Here is a 27395-nt window from a genome sequence, read left to right on the forward strand (position 1 = left end):
GAGTGGAAGTCGGCGTTAACATTGTTGGGCCGGGCTTGTTTGGATAGTGACGATGGAAGTCGTTGACCAGAGCTTCAGCATTACAAACGTTATCGATGGGTTCCCAAGTGCGATCACTCGGAGGATAACCAAGCCAATCAACTAGATAATAAAGCTTATTGCGCACAATCTTAGAATCGAGAATAGCAGCTACCTCGTATTCGGGGCCGTCCACAAGTTGTACAGAAGGCGGTGGTGGCACGACACGATCAGGAATTAAAGAGGTGTGGCAAAGTTCCAAAAGAGAGCTATGAAAGACAGGGTGAAGCCGCATATGTGCAGGAAGGTTAAGACGAAATGTTGCATCATTAATCTGCGCCGTGATGACAAAAGGACCTAAGCGTTGATAGTCAAGCTTAGCACACGGTCGGGTAGTCTTGATGTGACGACGAAGCAACCATACACGGTCACCAACCTTAAACGAAGACTTAAGACGATGTCGATCGACATTGGTCTTATGGTGTGCTTGCGCTTTCTGAAGATGTGACGATAACTCGAACTGGATTTGTTGTAGTCGGTGGAGGTGATGCGCCGCACTAGGGTTTCGTGACACCTCGGGAAGATCCAGTATACACCATCGAGGGTGGTTGCCGGTGTAGGCAAAGAAAGGTGTAACTTTGGTAGAAGAGTGGACCGTGTTGTTGTATGCAAACTCGGCAAGATGTAAAATTTTACTCCAATCATCTTGTTGATAACTAATGAAACATCGAAGATATTGCTCGAGCGTCTGATTTGTGCGCTCTGTTTGTCCGTCAGTTTGTGGATGATAAGCCGAAGAGAGTTTGCAAGAGATTTTGAGGCCTGCCCATAGGTGCTTCCAAAAGTGTGAGATAAATTGAGGACCTCGATCGCTAATAATATCATTCGGGAGACCATGATGGCGAAACACTTCACGCATAATGAGATCTGCAGTTTCTTCACTATTGATGGTCTTTACACATGGTACAAAATGTGCCATCTTGGTGAACCGATCCACTACTGTTAAAATAGTATCAAAGCCTTTGGAAGGTGGCAGATCCGTAATGAAATCCATAGAAATAGACTGCCATGGCTTGTTGGGAGGGGGTAATGGTTGTAGTAAGCCATAAGGGTGATGCCGGGGTATTTTGGCGCGACAGCAGGTGTCACAAGTGCGAACATAATCTTCGACAAATTTTTGTAAGTGAGACCACCAAAACGAACGTTTCACCAGCTCAATGGTCTTGGAAATACCAAAATGTCCAGCCATGGGGGCATCATGACAATGTTCCAACACTTGAAGTCAGGGTGATCCGTCGGGGACGTAAAGGAGATTCTTGTAGAAGAGTAAACCATCTTGCCACTTGAAGTCCTGATAATGTTGAGATGACCCTGGCAATGTGGAGCAAGATGGACGACTTGAACCACAGTGGGCTAAGACATCCTTAGCAAAATCATCCGAATGAAGTTGTTGCCGAATAATGTCAAGAAGGGTAGAATCAAGTGGTGTGGCATAAATTGTTGTTACCTGTAGCTTTGATGGCTCGAGGAGAGTTTGCTTTTGATTGTCAAAGGCCGGATCTCCAGGTCAAAGTGCTAGATACGAACGCCGAGACAGAGCATCTACTTTCCCTTGTTGTTTTCCGGGGCGAAAAATGATCTTGAAATCGAAACGCGTTAGAAATTGGGCCCACCGAGCTTGTCGTCTATTTAATACTCGAGCTGTTTGAAAATATGTGAGATTTTTGTGATCACTATAAATGATAATCTGATGAGGTGATCCTTCTAGAAAATGACGCCATTGCTCGAATGAGTCGACCACAACTAGTAACTCCTTGTCATGCACCTCATAGTTTATCTCCGAAACAGTAAACTTTCTCGAGTGAAACGTGACTGGATGTATCTGCCCGTCCTCGCTTGGTTGCGATAGGATACTCCCCAATGCAAAGTCTGATGCATCCGCCTCAATAGTAAATGGCTTTTCAGGATCAATATGTGCTAGGATGGGTGCTGATGTGAATGCCTCTTTTAGCTGCGTAAAAGCCTTGTCCGCTTCGATACTCCAAAAAAATGCTTGATTTTTCTTGGTGAGTTGAGTAAGGGGCAACACAATGCTTGAATAATTATGTATGAATTTGCGATAGAAGTTCGCAAATCCGAGGAAACACTGGACATCCCGAACTGAGCATGGGGGTTTCCATTCCAATATTGTTTGGACTTTTGCCGGGTCCATGAAAACACCCTGGGATGAAATAGTGTATCCCAAAAATTTGACTTGTTTGCTCTAGGACATTCTTGAACATTCTAGCATAATCTAGAGTTTTTACAATAATCAATGTAATACAAGAAGTAGCTTTTATTGTTTCATATAACAATAAGCTATCTTAATGGTTGAGGTTTTCAAGTATGAATTACAAGGTTCGAGGTTCAAGTCCGGGTGACGCCATAATGGTCATGTGTTCATGACACGTAGTGTCATCTCCGGTTTCGACATAACCGGGTCGCTCCGGCTCTCGAAGTTCGAGAAACCATTCTTTATGAGATGTCATATGGTTTGAGGCTCCGGAGTCAACAAACCATACGTCCTCCGGATTGAGGGCACTAGTTGAGGTAGAGGCCAACATAGAGTTTGCTCTATGTTTCATTATGAACATTCTGCCACGGTCGGAGTTGTATGCGTACATTCCCCCACGATCCTCGTAGTCGGAGTTGTGCCCGTACATTCCGCTATACTCTTCGTAGTCGGAATTGTGCGCGTAATTCATGAGTTTTCGGCTTGTGGAAGCCGATTCACGCATCTTCTTTCGGCACTCTTCTTCGTGGTGGCCGAGCTTTCCGCAATATCTGCATTCGGTTGCGTTTTGACGGCTCGGACAGGAGTGGAAGCTCCCCCTTCTTGCGAAGGTTCCTCATTGGCCTCCGTTTTGCGGCCGAAATTGGGAGTTGTTATCGTAGGTCGGACCTCATCCGCCTTGTCCTTGGCCGAATCGACCTCTCGACCGTCCGCGTCCTATCCCTCCGTTCGAGTGCGTGTAGAGCATGTGGCCTTCCGACTCATTGCTCCTTGTACGACGTGGTTTTCTTCGACCAATAGCATTGATTGGAGCTCGAAGGAGGGAGATTTCTCCCGTGCTAGAACGGCAGTTCGCATCGCGCCGAACCGTGGTGCGAGGCCGCCGAGGTATATTTGAACCATCTCATCATCATCGATATTTACGCTTATTGAGCCGAGCGAATCGCAAAGCTCCTTGATCTTCGAGGTGTATGTCGTGATGGACATGTCCCTTTGTTGAATGTTCAACTCTTGGCGGAGTTGAAGCTTTCTTGCGGTTGTGTTCGCCGTGAAAATCTTTCGTATATTTTCCCATGCCTCCTTCAGCATCTTGGCTTCGTGAATGTAGCCGAGCATGTGATCGTGAACACATGTTGCCAAGCAATACATCACGCGGCTTGCGGCTTGCTCCCATGTCGCGTATTCGGGAGCTGCTTCGGCGAGTCGGTCTTCATGCACTCCTTTGATGTAGCTCCAATAGCCTTGTCCAACAAGGTATTGGTGCATCTTGTACTCCCATAATGCGAAGTTGTTTCGATCCAACTTCTCGGTAGGGAGAGCGCTCCCCATTTGAGTATTCATTATGTCGATTCTTCTTCTTCTTCTTCTCTCTTCGAATGCGAGCTATGTAGCGAAGCTACGATAGCAATGAGCTGGTTCTTGGTTGTCGGCGTAGAGCACAACACACGATCACGATGAGGCGAATGGGCTAGATCGAGCTACCAAATCGCTCTGATACCATGTAAATAATTGGGTAGGATTCTTGTGTAGCGGAATAGGTGTGAATTGTGTGTGTATGAGAGAGAGAGAGAGAGAGAGAGAGAGAGAGAGAGAGAGAGAGAGAGAGAGAGAGACAAGGAGTAAGACACAGAGTATACGCAAGTTAGATTATATTAACAAGGGAGAAAGACTCAACATCATACAAGGTGGGAGGAGGGTGCTTGATATAGTCACCCTCTCTCTTCATTAACTACAAGACTCATGGAGCATGGGGAATGTGAAAGCTCGTAAGTTATGTGTCATAGAATACAATTCTATGACTCATACTAAATGCTAGAATACAAAGAGGTGACATAATGGTGACTCTTGACCATTGGAGTGTCTATTCACTCTCAAGGTGAGTTCACACACTAGACCAAGTTGAGCTTGATTCTCAACATTGACCATATCTTCACACTTAGGTGCTTAATTGACCAGACGAAGGCTCGTAAGAAGAAACTATAATGTTGATTTGTGGACTTCCGCAAAGCCTTTGACACAGTTCCTAGAGAGAAGTTGTTTGATAGACTTAAGAGTTTTGAGATACCAAATGACATGATCTGGGCCATTTATGCCCTATATGAGCAAGTCTCTAGGTGCATAAGATGCCCAGGTGACCTATCCGATTGTTTCACTAGCATCATTGGTGTAAAACAGGGTTTCCCCCTATCACCGACTCTTTTTGGGATCTACATTGATGAGATCACTGATTTTATTGCCCGTAAAGGAGGCAAGGGAGTAGTTATTGGGGATACGCAAGTTATTCTCTTACTCTTCGTAGACGACATTGTTTTGCTCTCGGAGTCAGAACACGACCTACAAAAGCATCTTAATGCCCTAGATGACTTTTGTACACAACGAGGACTGGTAGTGAATCTAGCAAAAACTAAAGTCTTTATCTTTCATACATCGTCCCGAGTTAGGAGTAAATGTCACCTAATCGCTGGTGAGGAAATTTTTACACTAATTTCCGTTGATTATGCAGGATTTTTAGTGGACATTGACAAGATGCTAATCGCCGAGATGGCTGATGTGGACTGTATGAAGGATTTTTGTGGACATTGGCAACATGCCAAGATGGTATACAAAGAGTTTGACAAATCATCCCTACATGAACTCACCAAAGAAATTTGAAGAAATGTGTATATTGGGAGAGTAAGCTGATCAAGACGGTCATATTGGTCTACGGGGTTGTTTACCTCTATTTTCTCATGCTGATGAAAAGTATATAGGACTACGGTGGAGGAGATGTATATTCTCGATGGTCGTGGAGATGAAGGAGATGGTAGTTGTTGACATGGGTCCAAGGTGGCCCACTACATTTTTATTCCAACATGGAGAATAGGTTAAAGGAAAGCAAAGCAAAATTGTTTGCATTGGTGAACAGGAGGTCATGGTCATATTTGAATGGAGGACATACTTCTATGTTCATTACATGTAAAATGTCTCATGGTATTCCTTTTTAGTCTTTCACTTCCCTTAGTTGTGGTTTTCAAAGGTAATCATGGCTACAACCATTGTAATATTTTTAGTCTAGTCATTTCGTCATGTATGCAGAATTCTACTAATGAAGAATATCTTCTTTTGGAATGTCACCTAATCCTCTCTCATAAACTAGTTGAGGTAGTTAGATCATATGTATACTTGGGAGTCACTTTTAGTGCTCACTTAGGTAAATTCTCGAAGACCCAGGCAACCAAAGATAGGCTAACGAGAGGGTATGCATCCCTCTCACTCTTAGAGAGACAATGCCACCAGGCATACTTTCAAGAGCCACGGACTAAGGGATGGCTCTTCGACTCATTAGTGACCCCTTCCCTCATGTATGCATCAGTAGTATGGGCTCCAGATCTACCATCTTTCATGTGGACGCAATTAGAGACACCTTTGGTGATGATGTTATCATGTCAACTCCGAAGCAAATCGATAGTACCACATGACATTATTAGAGCAGAGTTCAGTCTGCCCCCGATGTTAGTAGAAGCACCGTTTCAAGTGGTATTTTTTATTCATCGGATACATAGCCAACCACAATATAGGATATCCCGTCGAGGCTTTGAGGCATCTCGATCCCTACATGCGTCTGGAGACACTAGCTCTTGGTATAACACTGTGGTGAGTTGGTTACTTGCAAACGGCATAGACATTAATAACCTACTCCCCCCTTAAGTACAACCATGGGACTGACCAAACTCTAATATCTCATGAAGATTGTAATAAAGTTATACGCCAAGAAATATGGCAAATTTACACTCGATATAAATGGATCACCCCACGAGAGGCACTCCCATCTAAAATGTTGTACTATAAGGAACACTTCTTGCCCTTCTCTCAGTTAGGTTTTATTACACAACCAAGATATCTAGATACATTCTTATCAAATGCACTAAGGGTTGCCATTGGACAACTTAGGATATCATCTCACCAACTTGAGATTGAGAATGGTCAGGCTAATAGAGTCCCTAAGGAGGAAAGGCTATATAGGTTGTGCCACATAGAGATAGAGGATGAGTATCACTTCACATGCAAGTGCCCAACTTATGCCGAGATATGAGTGGAATACCAAGATATATTAGGACCCTCTCCCACCCTCTCCAAACTATTAGATACCCCGGATGTAAAGAGACTAGGTAGGTATATCTTAGAGCTAAAACAACATAGGGAAAATGAATTACAAAGTGTTAACCATAACCCTTTTACTATTCATCAACTTGTAACTAGTGTAATTTTTCAGGAACAAGGGGAGACGATGAATGTGGATACACTTACGTTGCTCGGCCTCTCTCTTGAGGAAGCCGAAACGCAAAGAACAACCAAATGCCCTTGGATGTTGGGCTTCAAAACAAGTCGACATGGAGTAGAAAGGATTAAGAAGATAAGGGAACGTGAGTTACGTTGACTAGAAGCTATGGTTGGGGTCCCTTTTAAATTGGGGCCACGGGCTACATCCACATCGAAACCCTTTGACCTCCCGCTTCTCTTCGAGAGACTTGGATGGAAATGAAATTAGGCCTAGTATAACATCATTTTCATTGTAGAACATGTTGTTATTTTATTTTACTAGAACTATTTAGCTTAAAACTCTATTTTTATTTTTATTTTGTACTTTTGATCAATGGGTAAATATCCCATTTTTTGTTGTAAACCATTTGTCTCATGGGCCAATTTTGGCCTTAGAAGACATTAATATATCTTTCTCTTTCTTTCTTTCTCTCTCTCTCTCTGCCTTTCTTTCACAATGTGGATTTCTCCTTTTACACATAGATACATACAATACATACATACATATTTTGTTAGGGTAGGCCGACGTGTCTATTAGACACCAAATCATAAATAGGGTTGGCGAGGGCATCACGACCACGGATGGTGCATGTCACTCAACTAATGGCGCGTGCAATTTGCACCGTCCGATTTGGATAATAGAAAAAAGTGTGACAAAAAAAGTTGTCAGAGGTCGCCCAACCCTGAGTCCTTGGTTGCCCAACCCTATCAGTAATCGCATCGCCCAACTACCTATTGTGGTCACCCAACCTACCTAGCGTAAGTGGTCGCCCAACCTACCTAAAGTGATCGCCCAATCTACTAGCCAAGTTTGGTTGCCCAACTGACGAAGCAGGTCACCCAACCGAGGTGTATAAAACCTTGAAACCCATCATTTTCTCTCATTTTTTCAAATGAGATTGTTAGGTTTCTTTGTCGAAAAAGTGATTCAGGCGGCTAGTCGTCGACTACATCCATTTGCCACATCTGCCATAGCCACCCATATATTTCCCAGGTATGTATTTGTGTTAGTTTCTACTTTTTCTGCAATTTTTTTTTGATGTGCAAGGATTTTTTATGTCGAGGGATTAGGGTTCGGGAAAAGGTTTAGGGTTTTGCTTGATCACTTGATTTTAGAAATTGTTTAGGGTTTGGCTTGATCCACGGGTATTGATTATTGATTATGTGGACGGTTTTGGTTGTCTTATGATTAATGTTTTTGGTGTAAATCCTATTATTTAGAAAATGTTTATGTTTTTGCTTGGTGATTGATGATTGATGATTTTCTATTTATGGTTTAGGGTTTAATGCTCTTGCTCGATTAAAGATAATATTGGGTGTCCTTGAGTATTAAATTCAGATGATGTTTGATTTCTTATTTAGTATGATTTTGTGTCATTTCAATATGTTTTCTTTTGCTTGAAATAGGGCTTAGTTTTTTTTGTGTAAATCCTATTTTTCATGTCAAGGGTTTATTAGGGTTTGGGATTATGTTTAGGGTTTTGCTTATGCTTGATCGTGTAGATGGTTGTCAGGTCCAAGTACAAAGAGTGGTGGGATTCTGATAATGATGGCATATATCTAACCGAAGGGAGGGATGTCATGAACAAAATTTGATTGCAAGTGATAATGATGTGTGATACATGTAAGTTGACTGATGATTTGTTAAAGGGTTTTCCTTAGAAGACATTGGAGAAGTTGTGCAGTCAACATGTCTAAGGCTGGAGAGAGCATGGACCAGGCATGTTAAGAGTCTATTACTAATCAATAGGCCAAAATAAACTAAAAAGAAGGAAAATAGATCAGATAGAAGAACTCGTTCCACCCGACCACCCCCGAGCTATGATCTAGACATAGCCAACCTACCATTGACGTCCCATACCGCCGGATATTAGGATGACTAATACCTTGGGAGAGATAAACACGATCGTCATGACGAAAGCCTAGCCCGCACCACTAGTGTCTAAGACAGCAGCCTTCCGACGTAATGTGCTTATGAGGGTAGTTAGGCTTCATATTTATACTTTTTCTTATGCCCCTTGAATAGATGTGCCTTTCTAAAAGGCCCTCCATTCATTGGTTGTCCAAATCATGATAGTGCATGCACCTATCATTCCTTCTAACCAATCACATTAGTCCCCTTTTTAGTATTAGTGAACATACCCTTCACTTATGTGAATATTAATGACCTACCCTCACGTACGTTATGTGTACATAACATACTCTCCTACTTCAAAAGATTGCACTCTTTCAATATAAAGTGAGGAATTTGTGCCTTAAGAGTAAGCCCGTGTTCCCATGTGGCATCATCAATAGGTGTAACGGAATGGGAGGTAAGAGTGATTGCAATGCAGCGGAAGATGATTGACAGGGTGTATGTGTGAGGCAACATAGGGAAAGAGAGAGAGAGAGCTCTTAAGGCAGAGATAGAAAAACTGTATGTTAAAAGAAAATACATCAAACATAAAACATCCAACAGTAACTAAGTTACAATGTGTTGGTTTATATACCAACTAAGCTAGGGCAAGTGTCCTTTCTACTATTTACAAAACTAGCCCAACATGTCCATGAGCTAGTGTGAAACCTATATATGGGAAGTTGAGTTCGACTCTCAACATGCCCCTTTGAACACAAATTCTATCTGTCGAGAAGGTTGTTCGGTTCGTACTTCGACTTGTCTAGTCGGTTGTGTTGCGTACTCGCGTACTCGATCAATTGTGTATGGGTTGCGTATCGTTGCGTATTGCTTCCATGTCGCTTGTACCTATACTCCCCCTCAAGTTCGGCAATGTAAATGTTGTGAGACCAAGGTCCGATGCAAATGCCCGAGCTTGTCGACTCCTAAGGCCTTCATAAATATATTAGCAACTTGGAGGTGTGTACTAGTATGTTGTAGATCGATCTCGCTGGCCTATACGCGCTTGCGGATGAAGTGGTAATGCACTTCGATATGTTTAGTCCGCGCGTGGAATACGGGGTTCTGCGCCAGGTAGATACTGCTCATGATGTCGCAGTAGAGACGAATTGGATCATTCATGGGAACGCCTAGATCCTTTAGTATGCATTTAAACCATACGGCTTCGCATGCGGCGACTGCTGTGCCCCTATATTCGGCTTCTGTGCTCGACAGTGCGACTATCGGTTGTTTCTTGTTGCTCTAAGAGATTGCTCCACTACCGAGGGAGAAGACAAATTCGGAGGTGGATCGTCTATCCGCTTTATAGCCTGCCCAATCCGCGTCGGTGTACCCTTCGAGTCAAATAATCGTGTTCGACTTATACATGATGTCATAAGCCATTGTTGTACTGACATACCGTAGTATCCTCTTAGCACAATCAAGATGAAGGTTTTGCTGATTCTGCATGAATTGGCTAAGTAGGCTGACTGAATAACTGAGGTTGGGTCATGTAATGGTTAGATAGATCAAACTACCGATCAGTTGCCGATATTGAGTTGACTCGCTCTCAGCGGTTCTGAAATTGGCAACAATCTTTAGGTTACGATCGAGAGGGGTAGACACAGGCTTGCACTCGGTAATTCCGAACTTGTAGAGTAAGTTGAGGACGTAGTGCCGTTGTGAGATCATTATCCCGACTGGTGTTCGAATTACTTCAATGCCTAGGAAGTAATGGAGTTCGTGCACGTCTTTCATTTCGAATCTGCCGGAGAGAAGTGTTTTGACTTTGTTGATCTCAGCGAGATCCTTTCCTCCGATGACCAAGTCATCCACGTATAGGATGACGACGATCAGGCTATCCGATTCATTTCGGATGTACAAAGAAGTATCGGATTTTGACATACGAAATCCGACTTGATGAAGATATTGCGTGATCTTCGAATGCCAAGCACGCGGTGCTTGTTTGAGGCCATAGAGTGGCTTCTTGAGTTGGCCCACGGCGTGCAGATGTTTATGCGATTCGAATCCGGGTGGTTCTATCATGTACACCTCTTCTTCTAACTCTCCTTGGAGGAAAGCATTTTTCATGTCCATATGGTGGAGGTGCCATCCCTTCACTGCGGCGAGTGCAATTACTGCCCGTATAGTTGTCATCTTTGCCATCGGGGCAAAGGTTTCTTCATAGTCTATGCCATGAGTTTGCGCGTAGCCTTTCGCAACGAGCTGTGCTTTGAAGCGATTTACGGATCCGTCAGCATTGTATTTTATTTTGTATATACATCTGCAGCCAATCGCTTTCTTGTTCGGGGGGAGATGAATGAGATCCCATATCTCATTTTATCATAAAGCTTCCATCTCCTCATTCATCCCGTCAACCGATCGCGGATCCTTTGCGGCTTCGGAAAGCGTTTCCGGTTCCCATACTGACGCCACTTTCATCATAAAAGCATAGTGATATGCCATGTACTCGTCGTAGCCGTAGCGGTTTACGGGGTTCTTTTCACGTGTGGATCGGCGTAGCTCTCGATCCGTGGGGAGTATGGCTTTCTTCGCTCCATTTATGCTGATGTCGAGATCTTCAAATTCACTGTCAAGAGAGTGAAGCATGTCGGTCTCTTCCTGATCTTCATATTCCCGCATTTTCGCCTTCCCTTTGTCCAGCTTCGGACTCGGCCGAGATGTGCTTTCATCGCTCGGCAACTCTGATGGCCCACTCAGTCGTGTCGTAATTGGGCTGTCTTCCAACATATGTGCGAGCCAATCCTCAACTTCTATTTCTATTTCAGTGTCATCCGCGTCATGCGGGGTTGGAGTCAAAGTATTCTCTGGTGCGTACCAGGATGTGTATTCGTCGAAGACTATGTCTCGACTTGTTTGAACCTTACGGGTAGATGGGCTTTAGCATTTGTACCCCTTCTGTTCGAGTGAGAACCCTACGAGGGTACATTTCTCCGTCTTTGGGTCAAGATTTTGCCGCGTATCGTCGGGAATATATACGTAGGCGATAGAACCGAAAATGCGGACATGTGACAAGTTCGGCTTCTTTCCGAAGAACTCATGCGGAGTTATATCGTGTACTCCTGAGGTTGTGCACCTGTTCATGAGATATACGATCGTATTTGTCGCTTCTGCCCAATATGATTTTGGTAGGTTCTTCTCGTTCATCATGGCTCATGCGACTTTTACTACACGGTGATTTTTACGCTCTGCTACGCTGTTTTGCTGAGGCATGTGTCGACACGAGAACTCCCATCGGATTCCTTCTTTTCGGAGATACGCTGTAAATTCATCCGAAAAATATTCTTTGCCTCCATCTGATCGAAGACAGTGTACATGCCGACCCGTAGTTTTTTCGACTTCGGCTTTGAATGTCTGGAAGTGCCTGAACACTTCACTCTTCAGCTTCATCGGATAGATCTAGGTGTTCCTGGAGAAGTCATCGATGAACGTGACATAGTATCGACATCTACCGAATGTTGTTGTCTGGGCTGGTCCCCACACATCTGAATGTTCGACATCTAGGATTCCTTTGCTCACATTCCGCTCTTCAGGGAATGGGTGACGACGTTGCTTTCCGAATTGACATGCTTCACATACACCTGTAATCTCCTTCGCCATAAAGTTTGGGAGTCCAATTATGACTCCTTTCGATTGCATGTTCTGGAGCTTTTGGAGATTGATGTGGTCGATTCTCTTGTGCCATAGTTTCAAGTCGGTTTCGACTTTCTAGCCCTTTGCAAACATGGTTGACTTTACCTTGCTCGATTCAAGGATGAACATACGGCCTTCACGACGGCCGTGAGCTATGACTTGATCGCCTTTTTCGATGAAGCACCCATCATTATTGAGGCGTTCTTGCATTCCTTGTTCGACAATCTGGCCAACCGAGACCAGGTTTTTCGTAATAGTGGGGACATGCAACACGTTCTTGAGGTAGGTCTGTTTGCTGTCATTTCTGAGTGGGACGTTCTCCATATGCTATATTGGGTGAGTCCTGTCATCTCCTGTTTTGACATATCCGGGACATTTGGTCTTCCGTAGTTCCCGAAAGCAATTTTCATGGGACATCATGTGATTGGATGCTCCCGAATTGACAAACCATACGCTATTCAGAGTGGAAGCGGTAGTTGACGCAAGTGCGATCATTGAGCGCGCTTCGTGCTTCATTATGAACATTCCTCCGCGGTCGCCGTAGTCAGAGTTCGTGGCGTAATTTGTTAGTTGTTGGCCTTGCTCACACTTCTTCTTCCGACACTCCTCTTCGTAGTGGCCAGGTTTTCCGCAGTACCCGCACTCAAATGGGTTCCTACGGTTGCTTGGTCCGGAGTGATGACTCCCCCTTTTGCCGAACTCTCTAGGGCCGTTTCTGCCCACTTGCCATTGGTGGGAGTTACACTCTTGGTTGTGTTGGCCTTGGCCGAATCGACCTCTCCTTCCGTGGCTTTGTCCTCTTCCTCCATCGAAGTTTGAATATAGCATTTGTCCGTCATGCGCGTTGTTCCTTTGACGCACGTGATTCTCTTCAACTAGCAACAATGATTGGAGATCAAAAAAGGAGGGAGGATTTTCTCTCTCAAGAACGACCGACCTTATTGCACCAAATCATGGTGCCAAGCCACTGAGGCATATCTGCACCATTTCTTCCTCGTCAATGCTAACATTGATCGATCCAAGGGCATCGCACAACTCCTTGATCTTTAAGGTGTAGTTGCCGATTGACATGTCCCTTTGTTGAAGATTGTTCAGCTCCTGTTGAAGTTGGAGCTTTTGTGCGGCCATATTGGCTACGAAAATCTTCTTGAGGTTTTCCCACGCCTACTTCAATGTTTTTGCCTCTCGAATGTAGCCAAGCATATGATCATGAACACATGATGCACGGCAATACAACACACGTCTTGCAGCCTGCTCCCAAGCGGGATAGTCGGCGTGTGTTGGGTTGGGTTGTGATTCGTGAGCTCCTTCGATGTAGCTCTAGTAGCCTTGTCCGACAAGGTATTGATGCATCTTGTATTCCCAAGATTCAAAGTTCGTTCTGTCAAGCTTCTCGGTAGGAAGAGCGCTTCCCATTGAGTATTCATGGTGATTTCTTCTCTGTTGATGAGCCGGTTCTATTGATCGTCGGCATGTAGCACACCACAGTCAAATAGGCTTAATCAAGCAACCACACGCTCTGATACCATGTAACGGAATGGGAGGTAAGAGTGATTGCAATGCAACGGAAGATGATTGAGTGTGTGTGTGTGTGTGAGGCAACAGAGGGAGAGAGAGAGAGAGAGAGAGAGAGAGAGAGAGCTCTTAAGGCAGAGATAGAAAAACTGTATATTAAAAGAAAATATATCAAGCATAAAACATCCAACAGTAACTAAGTTACAATGCATTGGTTTATATACCAACTAAGCTAGGGCAAGTGCCCTTTCTACTATTTACAAAACTAGCCCAACATGTCCATGAGCTAGTGTGAAACCTATCTTTGGGAAGTTGAGTTCGACTCTCAAGAATAGGTTTATCCATCCATTTGATTTTGAATAGCCGAATCTCTTTAGAACATAAATGTTTAGTACGAGAATCAAGAATTTGTTTAGGAACATGAGGTTTGTAAGAAAAATCCTCTAATGTTACAAGATCTTGGATTGTGATGGTGTTATCACCAGAGCCTAAAAAGGGTTTTAAACGACTAACGTGAAAAACAGTGTCGTGTGGTTCTTCACATACGATATGAAAAATAGTAAAATAATTATTTAAGATTACCTTAAAATAGTTTGATAGGGAAAGACAGACGTCTTCAAGAGCTTCCAAATGCATTTTACTACACATGAAACGGATAACTAATAATAAGTAGCCATCAACCGACACTAGTGTCAACTGTCCAGTCGGTTCGACTAGTCAGCTTGGTCATCGTCCATCCCGACTGTGTCGTGAAGTTTCGCGCACGTGTGTTACTTGGGCGGGACCACGAGGGTCTTGGGCTAGGGAGTACCCAAGGGATAGAGAAGACCCGAGGTTTGCTTTACGACAATACTACTTCCCGACCCATTCTCGAGCAAGGTCTCATTGCCCTTTGTTTTGTGAGGCCGGTGGCTCTCGTTGATCACGACTCGTCGACCTGCCGAGATCACCGCACGAGCCAAGTGACCAAACGGGTACAAGCAAGATGAGCACGCAACATGAATGCACAAGGGGACGATAACACAAACACGAATGTCTGTACGTCTTTATGAGGAGGAGAGGTGCATGGGCAAGCCCGAACGCTCCCTCGTCACGAGACAGCCGAACATACAAGGAAGACACAAACACACGCACAAAATGCTTGTACGCCTTTATGAGGAGGAGAGGTGCATGGGCAAGCCCGAAACGGTCCCTCGTCACGAGACGGACGAACGTACAAGGAAGACACAAATACACGCACAAAATGCTCGTACGTCTTTATGAGGAGGAGAGGTGCATGGGCATGCCCGAAACGCTCCCTCGTTGCAAGACGGCCGAACGTACAAGGAAGACACAAACACACACACAAATGCTCGTACGTCTTTATGAGGAGGAGAGGTGCATGGGCAAGACCGAACGGTCCCCTCGTCACAAGACGGCCGAACGTACAAGAAAGACACAAACACACACAAAATGCTCGTACGTCTTTATGAGGAGGAGAGGTGCATGGGCAAGACCGAACGGTCCCCTCGTCACAAGACGGCCGAACCTACAAGGAAGACACAAACACACACACAAAATGCTCGTAAGCCTTTATGAGGAGGAGAGGTGCATGGGCAAGACCGAACGGTCCCCTCGTCACAAGAAGGCTGAACGTACAAGAAAGACACAAACACACGCACAAAATGCTCGTACGCCTTTATGAGGAGGAGAGGTGCATGGGCACGCCCGAAACGCTCCCTCGTCACAAGACGGCCGAACCTACAAGGAAGACACAAACACACACACAAATGCTCGTACGCCTTTATGAGGAGGAGAGGTGCATGGGCAAGCCCGAACGGTCCCCTCGTCACAAGACGGCCAAACGTACAAGGAAGACACAAACACACACACAAATGCTCGTACGCCTTTATGAGGAGGAGAGGTGCATGGGCAAGACCGAACGGTCCCCTCATCACAAGACGACCGAACGTACAAGAAAGACACAAACACACACAAAATGCTAGTACACCTTTATGAGGAGGAGAGGTGCATGGGCAAGCCCGAATGGTCCCCTTGTCACAAGACGACCAAACGTACAAGGAAAACACGAATAAAGAAAGAATGAGAGAAAGAAACACGAATGATATCGACCAAAGAGATAAATACGTGTTCGATTCCAACGCAAGAGGACCCTTTATAAAATAGGGTTTTGTTTACAATGGTAACTTATAGTTAACCACAAGCTCAATCAAAACATAAATATTAAATGCCCTTAGAGACAAAAGCAAATCCGAACACGGCAAAGATGAACACACGAGCACCACCAAAATGCCAATCCCAACGAACCACGACCACCCGAACGATGAGCACATGGGCTCGCAACGACGAATGGGGCGGAGCAACGTCGAACCAACGAAGCTTGGGCTCACGAGCACTTCGAGTGCCGACGTGAAGAAGACGAGCACGTGGCGATGGGGGGATGAAGGGGTATGAGATGAAGAGAAGTGGTGAATAAGGAGATGAAGAGCTTCGAAGGAAAATTGGCGATAGTCTCCTCCCGAATGAGCCCCCCTTGACCTCCTTTTATAGGAAAAAAAGAAGGGGGGTTCGCCAAATTTGTCTTCAATGAAAAAGGAATAAAATTCCTTAAATCACGGTGCACTGTAAGTCCAAATTCAAACCATGCACCTCTAGCTAGTAGTCAATGTGACTATCCACTAGCCCACTAACTCTCTCTTATATAATATATAATTCTATCTCTATAAATTCATAGCCTGTCTCCCCTCTACCTTTTATCTCTCCTCTCTCTTACTTTTTGCACGACCTTCTATACCTCCTTTTCACCCTTTCTTTTCCTTTTTATTTTGCATATGCACAATTAATCGCTTTTGTGTGCACACACATTGCACATGCACATTTTTTACCCCCCCTTTCGCCGATTTTTCCCACTCTCGAGCATGCCACATCACGACAACGGTCCGACTAGTCGGTCATGTCTTCGACTTGGATCTCCTTCTTGTCGACTAACCCAGTCGATTCACACAGTCGACTTTCTCACAGTTGACTCTTCCACCATCGGCACACCATCCGAACAGTTGAATCTTCCTTTTTGTCTGCACTTCTTGGCCCAAATAGTCGCCTCCTCCCACTAGAGGGAGATACTCCCAACATAGTATTGTGACATACTATTGGATTATTGGGCAGAGCTTTTTACTTTCTTGGAAGGTGTGGAGTGCTTCACGTAGGGAAGACCATGTGATCACCCCCCAATCAACGACATGCTCTTTGAAAGTCGAAATGATGATACCGGCCTTTTGCTTCAGCATCCCATACGCATTCGGGTGGATGCACCCCACCTCTAATCGGAACTTTGCTATTTCTCAAAAGAATGGGTCAGGGGCGTCCTGTATCCTATAAGCTTTGGCTGAGAGGGAATATTTGCCAAAGTAGCGTTCAAGGACCTCTGAGGGAGGAATCCCGAAGTGCCGTTCTCCTGTTGATGTCAGGCCCAACTTCTTCATGATCGTGGCGTTGGTGATCGTATCGATGTTGATCTTTTTCACCATGTCGTGGGAGTTAGGATGGGGCGGTGCCTCCACCACTCCGATGTAGCTTGCTAGGCCGTGGTCATGAAGCCACCGTCAAAGAGCAGGGAAAATGTCGATCGACATGGCGATGTCGGCATTGAGTGGTGTAGAGAGGTTGTTTGTGCACTGGGCAGAGCGAGGGGAGCGAGCTGAGGAAAGGAGAGCGAGCTGAGGGGATATGGGGGTCTGTGGGAGCCCGGAGAGTGAGGATGGCGAGGGGAGCTGAGGGAGCGAGAAGAGTTTAGAGAGCGATGAGATTCTTTGTTATGTGCAGAAAAATGGCTTGAATCCCCTTTTTGTGAGCTTGGGATGTTAGGGTTCAAGATTCATCGAGCCATGGTTGCATGCATGTACTTGCTTGTTAGGAATCTACCACCCACAACTAGTTACACGTCGTATTCAGGTTCAAAAAACAAGAGAGCTAATCCACAGACAGAAAACAAGTACAAAGAGACACTGGATGTTTAACGTGAAAACCCAAACTAGGAAAACCACGTGGAGTCTATAAACTCCAAATAGATCATTGTGGTAGGGAAGAAGTACAATGAGGAACTCGGAGGCAACACCCTCGAGTTCTCCTTCGTCTGACAGAGGGATACATAGTTGCACTCTCACACTCTCACTCTTCCTCTCACAGTTACGGAGGTAACTACCTCCACTAACTCTATGACAACTAATGATCAACACACACTTCTATAAAGTTTGCCCTAGTTGTTTTTATACCAAAACAACTTTAAGGTTATTTATAAGTATGGCCCACAAGGGGCATTTTAGACTATTTACAATTATAGTCTTCCAAATCGATTTCAATCGGCCTCGGCCGAATTACTTTCGATTTTGGCCGAGGCCGAAGTTACTCACCAACTCGGTTCTTCTCTTCCCATCCGGAGGGACCTGTTTCCCAACAAACTCCCCCTTCACTCTGGTATGGGTTACTTCACCAAACCGACTCTCTTTTGGCACGCGTTTAGCTTCTCTCTTTCGCAAGGTGGATGGGACTCTGGTTATCACAATGGAGTTGGAATTCCTCCTACGGAATTCCCAGCTCACCGATAAACTCCTTCATCCATATGATTTCCTTGTTGGCTTCTGCTGCGGCCATATATTTCGGCTTCCGTGGTCGACAACGCCACGGCCTTTTGCAACCTCGACTACCATGAAACAACTCCCCCTACATAAGTCATTACGTACCTGGACATGGATCGGTTGGTATTCACATCAACCGACATATCCGAGTCAGTATAACCTTCCAGTGTGGGGTTACCCAAACCGAAACGAAGACACATGTTCGAGGTGCCTTTTAGGTACCGAAGTATCCACTTCACGGCAACCCAATGCTCTCTTCTAGGGTTGCTCATATATCATGCAACCACGCCGATTGCGTATCCTATGTTCGGCCTGCGTTTTGTGGTACCCGTTGTCGGTCATAAAGGATTCGAATTTTCGGTACCATTGCCGAGGAGCTTGCTTCAACCCGTACAAGCTCTTCCTCAATTGACATACCGGATTTTCTTTACCTTTTTCCACAAATCCTTCCGGTTGGTGCATGTATATCTCTTCTAGGGTTGCTCATATATCAGGCAACCACGCCGATTGCGTATCCTATGTTCGGCCTGTGTTTTGTGGTACCCGTTGTCGGTCATAAAGGATTCGAATTTTCGGTACCATTGCCGAGGAGCTTGCTTCAACCCGTACAAGCTCTTCCTCAATTGACATACCGGATTTTCTTTACCTTTTTCCACAAATCCTTCCGGTTGGTGCATGTATATCTCTTCCTCCAAATCTCCATGGAGGAAGGCAATCTTGACGTCCAGTTGTTTGACTTCGAGATCCATGTTGGTCATGATGCTCAACATTGTTCGGATAGAAGTCATCTTCACGACCAGGACAAATATTTCATCGAAATCGACACCCTTCTTCTGCTGAAAGCCTTTCACGAAGATTCGTGCTTTGTACCTCGGTGGATTCCCGCCATCTCCCGGTTTCAACTTGTATACCCATTTATTCCGAAGTGCCTTCTTTCCTCTCGGCAGTTTGGTCAGTTCATATGTGCGGTTCTCATGCAAGGAATCCATCTCCTCTTGCATGACACTCAACCACTTCCGGGTGTGGGTATCTTCCTTAGCTTCTTCAAAGATTTCCGGCTCCTCATCGGTTAGCAGTACACGCTCTTCATCCGGAAATCTTCGGGGGACCCTCCTTTCTCTTAGGGGGTCTCTTCGGCCTCCATTCGGCATGGTCGGTTCTTCTTCGACTTCTTCGGCCGAGTCGAATTAGGTTCCTTGTGAAATTTACAAGAGAATGTACAAAAATTACAAAATGACTAACACCTATATTTATACATATTTGTGAATTGCCATATTGATGTAACATACAATATTTACATTTCATATATGAGATCCATCACTTCCCAGAGATACACCTTCCCCTTCAAACCCACCCGATGAACTAGAAGAGCTTTGTTAGATCTCATTCTCATCATTACTAGCAACCAGTGCATTGTCTTCATCCAATTGCAATCCAACGTCACCTTGATTATGAGACATACTCCTTGTTCGTATCTGTAATGCGTAAACAGGCACATATGGGACCTTCTCTTTTATTATCTTGATTGTAGTCTTTCTTAGATGGTCTGTTTTGGTCAAGAAGAAGTCATACACAAGTATGTTGACATTATCAAGTGTTAGAGTAGACGTGCTGGGTAGATTCTTTCTTCTCCGCTTTCTGCTTGTGCCTCCAACATCCTTAACCATCTCTAAAGAGTACTTCTAGTAAACATATATTTGGAAGAGGTATGATACCAATGAACCACAATGGATTGAACTTGATTGCCTTCATCATCCTTAATAATTTCAATGATTTTAGCAATCCAAAAGGAATGGCCCAACTTCTCACCCCCAGTTAATCTTTTTGAAAATACCCCTGTCTACTAACATGCTTAAATAAACAATTGTGGAGCACAATTTTATCACCAATTTGTTTTGAGAATATATGGGGGTTTTATGGTTTTGTCTTTTGCTTCCTTAAAACATAAAAGTGCATTGTTTGATAAAGTTATATGTTCTTTGGCAAATGGTTGGTGCTTGTAAAATAATTGTACCAGTACATGAAAAGGCATAAAAGAAGTGTAGATTTTATGTGTCAAGGAATACAATTACTAATAGTATGATGAGTGCATATGAATGAACTTTGTTTTAAATTGAAGTGGAAGACATTTTACATGAGATTGCTTTGGATATGGTCAATGGGGTCACTTGATGGCCGAATGCCAACATCTTCATGCTTTATCTCTATAAGGGGTTGGTAAGGAAGGATTTGGGAAAGATGTAGGAATATCTCATACATTTTTACTAGATGCTTGGTTTTTTTAGCTAAAAATTTTGTAGCTATCCTTCAACAAGCTGAATCATAGGATACCATTATAAAAATCCTCTCATCAAATACAAACTTTTAGAATACATGAGAGTGGAGATATTTCCCACAACTTACAATAAATTTAAGGAGACTAAAATTAAGATACAAACAAGAAGACTTTACAATGACCAACATTGTTGTGTAGAGAGCAAGGGATTAAATTGATAGAAGATGCAAAAAAAATGAAAGAGTATGTGGGATTTAGCATGGTGAGTTTTGATCGACAACATGCTATCTTGATCAATAGCATGTGTCGTCACTTTTCCTTGATAATCAACTTCCACAAAGGTGCATTACTCATTTTGTTTTAACCATATGGATCACCTTATAGCTTGTGCATTGTAGATCACCTTTCTCCATTTGATGCCCTTAGCGAGGTTCAAACTCTTACCATAATATAGGAGATGGCAACGATACGGCTCAAACCAAAATTGAGCCAACCGTTTTTGAATAGTTTGGCAGTTCGAGTCAAGCTTGAGCTTCCTTATTGGTTCGAGCTCGCTTAAATTTGGCTTGAGCTTTCCAACTTGGTTCCCAAACTAGTTTAGGCTTTTTGGCCCAAATCGGTTTAGGATTAAGTGGTTAAGCCTAATTGGTTTAGCGATCTATTCAATTTTGTTTGGTTCAAGTTTCGAAACTCTTAAACTAGTTAAGGCTTAAGGTGAAACCGAACCGTTGTTGATTCATACCATAATAGAAACTTCCTTTTGAAGGATGGATCGTTGTTTGTCCTTGGTACTCTTCTTTTGCAAAAATTACATTTCTTATTTCATTTGTAGAATGCCCTATATCTTGTGCCTTGTAGATCACTGTACCTCCTTTATTGCCCCTAAAAAGGTTCCAATTCTTGTCCTTTTTGTTCAAAATGGTTAGGTATTGCTGCTACTTGAGCAACTTCAATGATTGGTTTCTCATCTCCTCTCAACTCCTTTCAATGATTGTCGGGGCTTCACACACCCCACATTACAACATCCACCCCCCACCAAACCTACATATCCCTAGTATGCGCCAAATATGATGTGGGTAGGAAGTCCAACTCTTGCTTGTCTCATCATTGACTCCTCGTTTTCTTCATTAGCTTCTTCGTCATTGACCCAATCTCTGTTCTTGTAACTATTTGAAAATATTCACTCTTTTCCTAATAGTAGGAATTCCCAACTTTGTTCTATGAAGTTTAGCTAATTGGTATGTGTGAAGTCAATTTTTGGTCGTAAGAAAATATGTATTGTTGCAAATACGTTGGATGTTAATATGTCCAAGAATAAAGTGTGATATGAAAGGGTCAAGTATCATAACAACGAAAGAAGGAAGGAACTTGAAGGAAGGGATAATATCATGATATCCATCCTCCCATAATATTTGTGTCATACTCATACTCCATGGATGAATCGATGTAAGGCGAGAGAGATCCTAATATGTGCATTGTGTACAATACTAAATACTTATACAATTGGTGGAGAGAGAGAGGGCTATGGGGGGGAGGAGGTTCTGTTCAAAACCAGTTGTCGATACATATAAGTAATAATGTATGTATATACATATTTATATACATTCATATATTATATATACATATATGGATTTAGAGAAGCCCACACTAACTTATACTTGGCTGCTCGCCGCCCTTCCTACTATTGTTGTTGTTGTTGGTGGTGTTGTAGTCAGTAGTAATCATAACAGACACTTATCGTGATCTTCTTGTTTCTGTAAGCTCCCATGTATGTACATACATATATATGTACCTACAGGCTACTATGTACCATCTCCTCATGTTATGCATATACATATGTATGTATGTACATAGATGATGTTGTTTGAACTTTGTAGTAATAGTAGTAGTATGTAGTATGTATGTATGTATGTATGTATGTAGTATGTATGTAGTTGGAAGAGGAGAGAATGGTATGCAGGGATTCTATGTACTGTATGCTGCAGAAGTGCCGGGACGCCCCTGCTGCAAGACGGGTTCATTGCCTCCTCATGCTTAGTAGTAGTAGCAGCAGCGAAGTGGATTGGTGGTGCAGCAGCAGCAGCAGCAGCAGCAGCAGCAGCAGCAGCATGGCCGATATTCTCATTAGATCTTTCACATCCTTCGGTTTGGGATGCCTGTTGGATGCCTGTTTAGTGTTCTGCAGCATCCCACACCCAAACGTATACACGTGGCATGCCATCATCTCTGCTCATGTTGCCCTGGATGAGAGTGAGCGTGCTCTCACACTCTACACAAGAATGCAAGCTGGGCGTACAGAACCTGACAAGGTGCTGCTTCTTTGCATCTTGAAAGCTTGCAGCAACATAGGGGCTTTTGAGGAGGGCTGTTTTGTGTACAGACAGGCTATCATACACAAGTTTGAAATGCATCCCTCCATTCAGAGTGCTGTCATCCACATGTTTGCAAATTGTGGGAGTATTGATGACGCCCGCAAGGTTTTCGACACCTATGGGAAACGGGATACAGTGCTATGGAGCACCATGATCACAGCATATGTCCATCATGACCATGCTGTTGATGCCATTCAACTTTACAGGAATTTGCATTTTGAGGGCATTGAACCAGACAAAGTCACTTTTCTTTGCATTCTAAAAGTGATAAGCTGTGGTGACTTGATGTACATGGGCATGATGATACATCATGAGATTCTCATGAGACAAGATGAAGTGGATGCTGTACTTGGTAGCACAATCGTCCACATGTATGTGAAATGTGGCTGTATGGACGATGCGCAGGCAGCCTTTGACAAACTTCAGAGTCGCAATGCGGTGACATGGAATGCTATGATTGCTGGACATGCTTGGCATGGACATGGCTATTCTGCTCTTGAACTTTACTCAAGAATGCAGCTGCAAGATGGTTTTCAACCGCAGAAGATTACATTTTTATGCACTCTTAAAGCATGTGGCAACATAGGGATAGTAGAACAGGGAAGACTGGTACATGATCAGCTTATCCAAAATGAGTTTGACTGGGATCCTGAACTTAACAATGTGCTTATTGATATGTATGCAAAGTGTAGGAGTCTGAGTGAGGCTCATAAAGTATTCAAAATTGGCAACATGCGAGAGGTTGTGGCATGGAATTCACTCATTGGTGGATATTCACAGCAGGGGCAATCTGAATATGTACTAGGTCTTTTCCGGGATATGCAGAAAGAAGGCTTAATGCCCGACAAAGTCACATTTGCATATACTTTGAAAGCATGTGCAAGCATGGAAACACTCAACCATGGGAGGTTATTACATGACAAGATTATAAAAGTAGGGCTCGACTTTGATGTAGTTGTGGGGAGTGCTATAGTCGACATGTACTGCAAGTGCAAGAGTTTGAAGGATGGCCGAAAGGTTTTTGAGGGCATAAAAGGAAGAAACCTAGTATCATGGAATGTGATTATATCTGGACATATCCAATGTGACAAAGATCAATTAGCTTTGGAACTTTTTGAGCAGATGCATCTTGAGGGTGTTGAACCAAATCATGTGACACTTTCATGCATCCTAAAAGCGTGCAGTAACTTGGGAGACATTGAGAAGAGCAAAATAGTACATGATAGGATTATACGGTCTGGATCTGGGATTGATGCCATTCTTGTTTGCACATTAGTAGATGTATATGCCAAATGTGGAGGCCTGAAAGAATCTCGTTGGGCTTTTGATCGATTGCCTGATCGCAATGTGGCAGCCTGGGCAGCATTAATCACAGGGTATTCAAACCATGGACACAGTCTCCATGCCCTTAAAGTGTTCCAGGAGATGCAAGAAGACGGATTGAAGCCTGACAAGGTTACCTATCTGTGTGCGCTGAAGGCTGCAAGCTTATTGAATGCTGTTGAAGATGGCAACTTGATACATGACCAAATACTACGTGACAACTTTGACTCAGATATCGTGATTGGAAACACTCTTGTTGACATGTATGCCAAATGCAACAAGTTAGATGACGCCTGTAAAGTGTTTGATGAATTGCCATCACGAGATGTTGTCTCATGGGGTGCTATAATTACAGGACGTGTACAATGTGGAGATGGTGTAGTTGCTTTGGGTCTTTATGAGGAAATGGAAGCTGAGGGAAAAGAACCAGAGAGGTCTACATATTTGTGCATACTAAGAGCTTGTGGGAGTGTGGGAGCCATTGAAGAGGGAAACATTGTTCATGAAAAGGTTGTGAGACAATGTTTGGATTCTGATGCTGCCATTGGCAACACACTGGTGGACATGTATGCCAAGTGTGGAAGGATGAGAGATGCAGAGAATGTTTTCCAAGGATTGTTCTGCAGAGATGTGGTATCGTGGAATGCCATGATTTCTGGTCATGCCCTGCAAGGGAACTACGGGGCAGTAAGATGGTATCTTCGAGACATGCAGAGACATGGGTTGAACCCTGATGACAGAACGTACACCAGTATTCTTGCTTCTTGTGGCCATGCAGGTGCAGTGGAAGAGTGTCTTGATTTCTTCAAGAACATGAATGATGTCAAGCCAGGCATGGAACACTTCAATTGTATGATTGATGTTTTTGCGCGATCTGGTTGTCTAGCAGATGCAAAAGAAATATTGCAAAGTATGCCAGGCTTGCCAGATAGCACAGGGTGGGTATCCTTGCTGTCTTCTTGCAAAGTGCATGGTGATCTTAAAATAGGAGGTCAGTGCTTCAACCAGGTAATGGAGACTGATCCAGATATGCTCACCATGCCCAGCATTTTGTACGGAGACTCACATTGTCACCATGCAGCTAGAAGAAGATCAGGAGACCTCCAAAAGTTTGCAGGTGTATAGACGAAAGCGTGGAAACACATGCATTGAGAAGTAGGAATCTGTGTTGTCAGGATGGAGTCTCTTCCCCAAAATGTCAACTGTCATATTAAATTGTTGGGTGATATCGTGGGGCAAGAAGATCTAACATCAGGGTTTTTGACCAAGTTTGAAGGAGTAAATATGCGATTCTCAAGAAAATTGACAAGGCTGAACAACAACTTGGCTCACAAACCTAGCATCCACGTCAAAATAATAAAAAAATCTGCATTTAACTCATGATGGTCTCACAGCTCTGAAGGTAGTAGTGATTACAAGCTAAATAGGGATGGGGTCACCCTAGATTGAATAGAATACGAATGTGGGATGGGTTCCATAACCACTAAATTAAAATCCCAGTGCATGTTCATTCTCATCAATCTGTTGGACAGATTGTAACTTAACTAGGTGAGACAATGAAAGATGAAAGATGAAAGATGTGGAAGTTTCACCACAACAAATCACATGCTAAAGAAAGGACACACCACTAGAATGGAAAATTGAATCCATTCTTGTAAGAGTGCACATATTACAACAAAGACCTCCTTTGTAGCTCATATTGTGTCCAAAATGGGTTAGTTTCAAACTCGTGTTCGACACTATGAGGATGAGAATAGACACATATCAAGATGCTTCTTTGGCGTAAATAAATGAGCAGAGATGATAACAAGTATATGACGTATTCTCAAAATGACAAAGTCTTGTTTTGATCTCAAACAAAATTTGAACACAAACCTTTTCAATACAGTTGACCAGACTACACACAATGTGGAAGGTTCTCATTCAAGGATGTAGTGGTTAATAGTATCTTGAATAGATTTAGATCTTGCCCAAGATTTTTAAAGGAAAACATTCAAATAAATGGATTTTCAACTGAATCATTTTTTCAATTTTTTAAAATTTATTTATAGAAAAAATGAAAAATGGATTTTCAACGGAAAAAAACTAAAATTCGATGCAGTGCATTAGATTTCAATTGAAAATCTATTTTTTTATAATTTGTGTTAATGGAAAAAAATATAAAAAATAAAGAGCATTTTAAAAAATAGATTTTCAACTAAGATCCAATGCATTGCATTGGATTCTAGCTTTATAGACTAAAATTCGCTGCAATACATCGAATTTCAATTGATAATACATTTTTTTAATTTTTTAATTTTTAATCTTGTTATAGAAAAAATGAAAAAATAAATAAATAATGGAAAAAATAAAAATTTGCGTATTTTCAACTAAAACCTGATGCAACGCATCAGATTCTAGATGTATAAAGTAAAATACAATGCAATGCATTAGATTTGAGTTGAAAATCCAAGGTTTTTTAATTTTTTTTAATTTTTTAAGGATATTTTAAAAGTGGATTTTCAACTGAAATCCAATGCAGTGTATCATATTTTAGTCTATATAGCTAGAATTCGATGCAATGCATTATGTCTCAATTGAAAATGAAAAAGTATTTTTTTAATGGAAAAATTTAAAAAAATTCCAAGACTTACAACAAGAATCTAATGCACTACATCAAATTCTAGATGTATAGAGTAAAATTCGACATAATGCATCAAATCTAGATGGAATGAATCAGATTTCTGTTTGACATCAAAGGCTTACAATGAGAGTCTAAGAAAAACGAAAAAACATCCTTACGACATTTTTTAGATTCTAATGATTTTGGTAGAAGGTTTCTCTCACATAATCAAATATGGTAAATGGAAAGTACATAATTAAATATCATAACCAAAAAGTGAAGAAGAAAGAATGCATCAAGCATATCTATTATAGAAATCTCTAAGCTATTCTATAGGAACCTGTAAATAAGGGCATACATGTATTCTCAAATGAATTCGAATCAACACCAGTATTTATCTCTCATTACATATCTTGTATCCATTCTCTTTCTTTCTCTATCTTAATACACCCATTCTTCTCTTAGCATTTCGTTCCTTTCTTCTCGTGTTCTCTTATATCCTTCTTTCATCACTCTATCTTTTATTCTTGGTTCTGACAGTTTGATTCGAATTCTCTC

General features: G+C 42.9%; 1 protein-coding gene across 2 annotated transcripts; it reads left to right on the forward strand.

The window, feature by feature from the left end:
* The first annotated feature begins 22482 nt into the window (after positions 1 to 22482).
* On the forward strand, positions 22483 to 26219 carry LOC147857142 (pentatricopeptide repeat-containing protein At5g27110-like). 2 transcript variants are annotated; one of them, XM_087328727.1, is made up of 2 exons: positions 22483 to 22608; positions 22645 to 26219. In XM_087328727.1, the coding sequence occupies exons 1-2, from the start codon at positions 22490 to 22492 to the stop codon at positions 25358 to 25360; spliced, it is 2835 nt and encodes a 944-aa protein (XP_087184853.1). In that variant the 5' UTR covers positions 22483 to 22489; the 3' UTR covers positions 25361 to 26219. The 2 variants fall into 2 exon arrangements, with proteins under 2 accessions (XP_087184853.1, XP_087184852.1); XM_087328726.1 differs by having other exon boundaries at positions 22483 to 26219.
* The last annotated feature ends 1176 nt before the right edge of the window (positions 26220 to 27395 follow it).

The sequence above is a fragment of the Azolla caroliniana genome, unplaced genomic scaffold (assembly GCF_043228905.1).
Source record: "Azolla caroliniana isolate FFs.n. ecotype wild unplaced genomic scaffold, voAzoCaro1.0.p SCAF_12, whole genome shotgun sequence".
NCBI classification, from domain to species: Eukaryota; Viridiplantae; Streptophyta; class Polypodiopsida; order Salviniales; family Salviniaceae; genus Azolla; species Azolla caroliniana.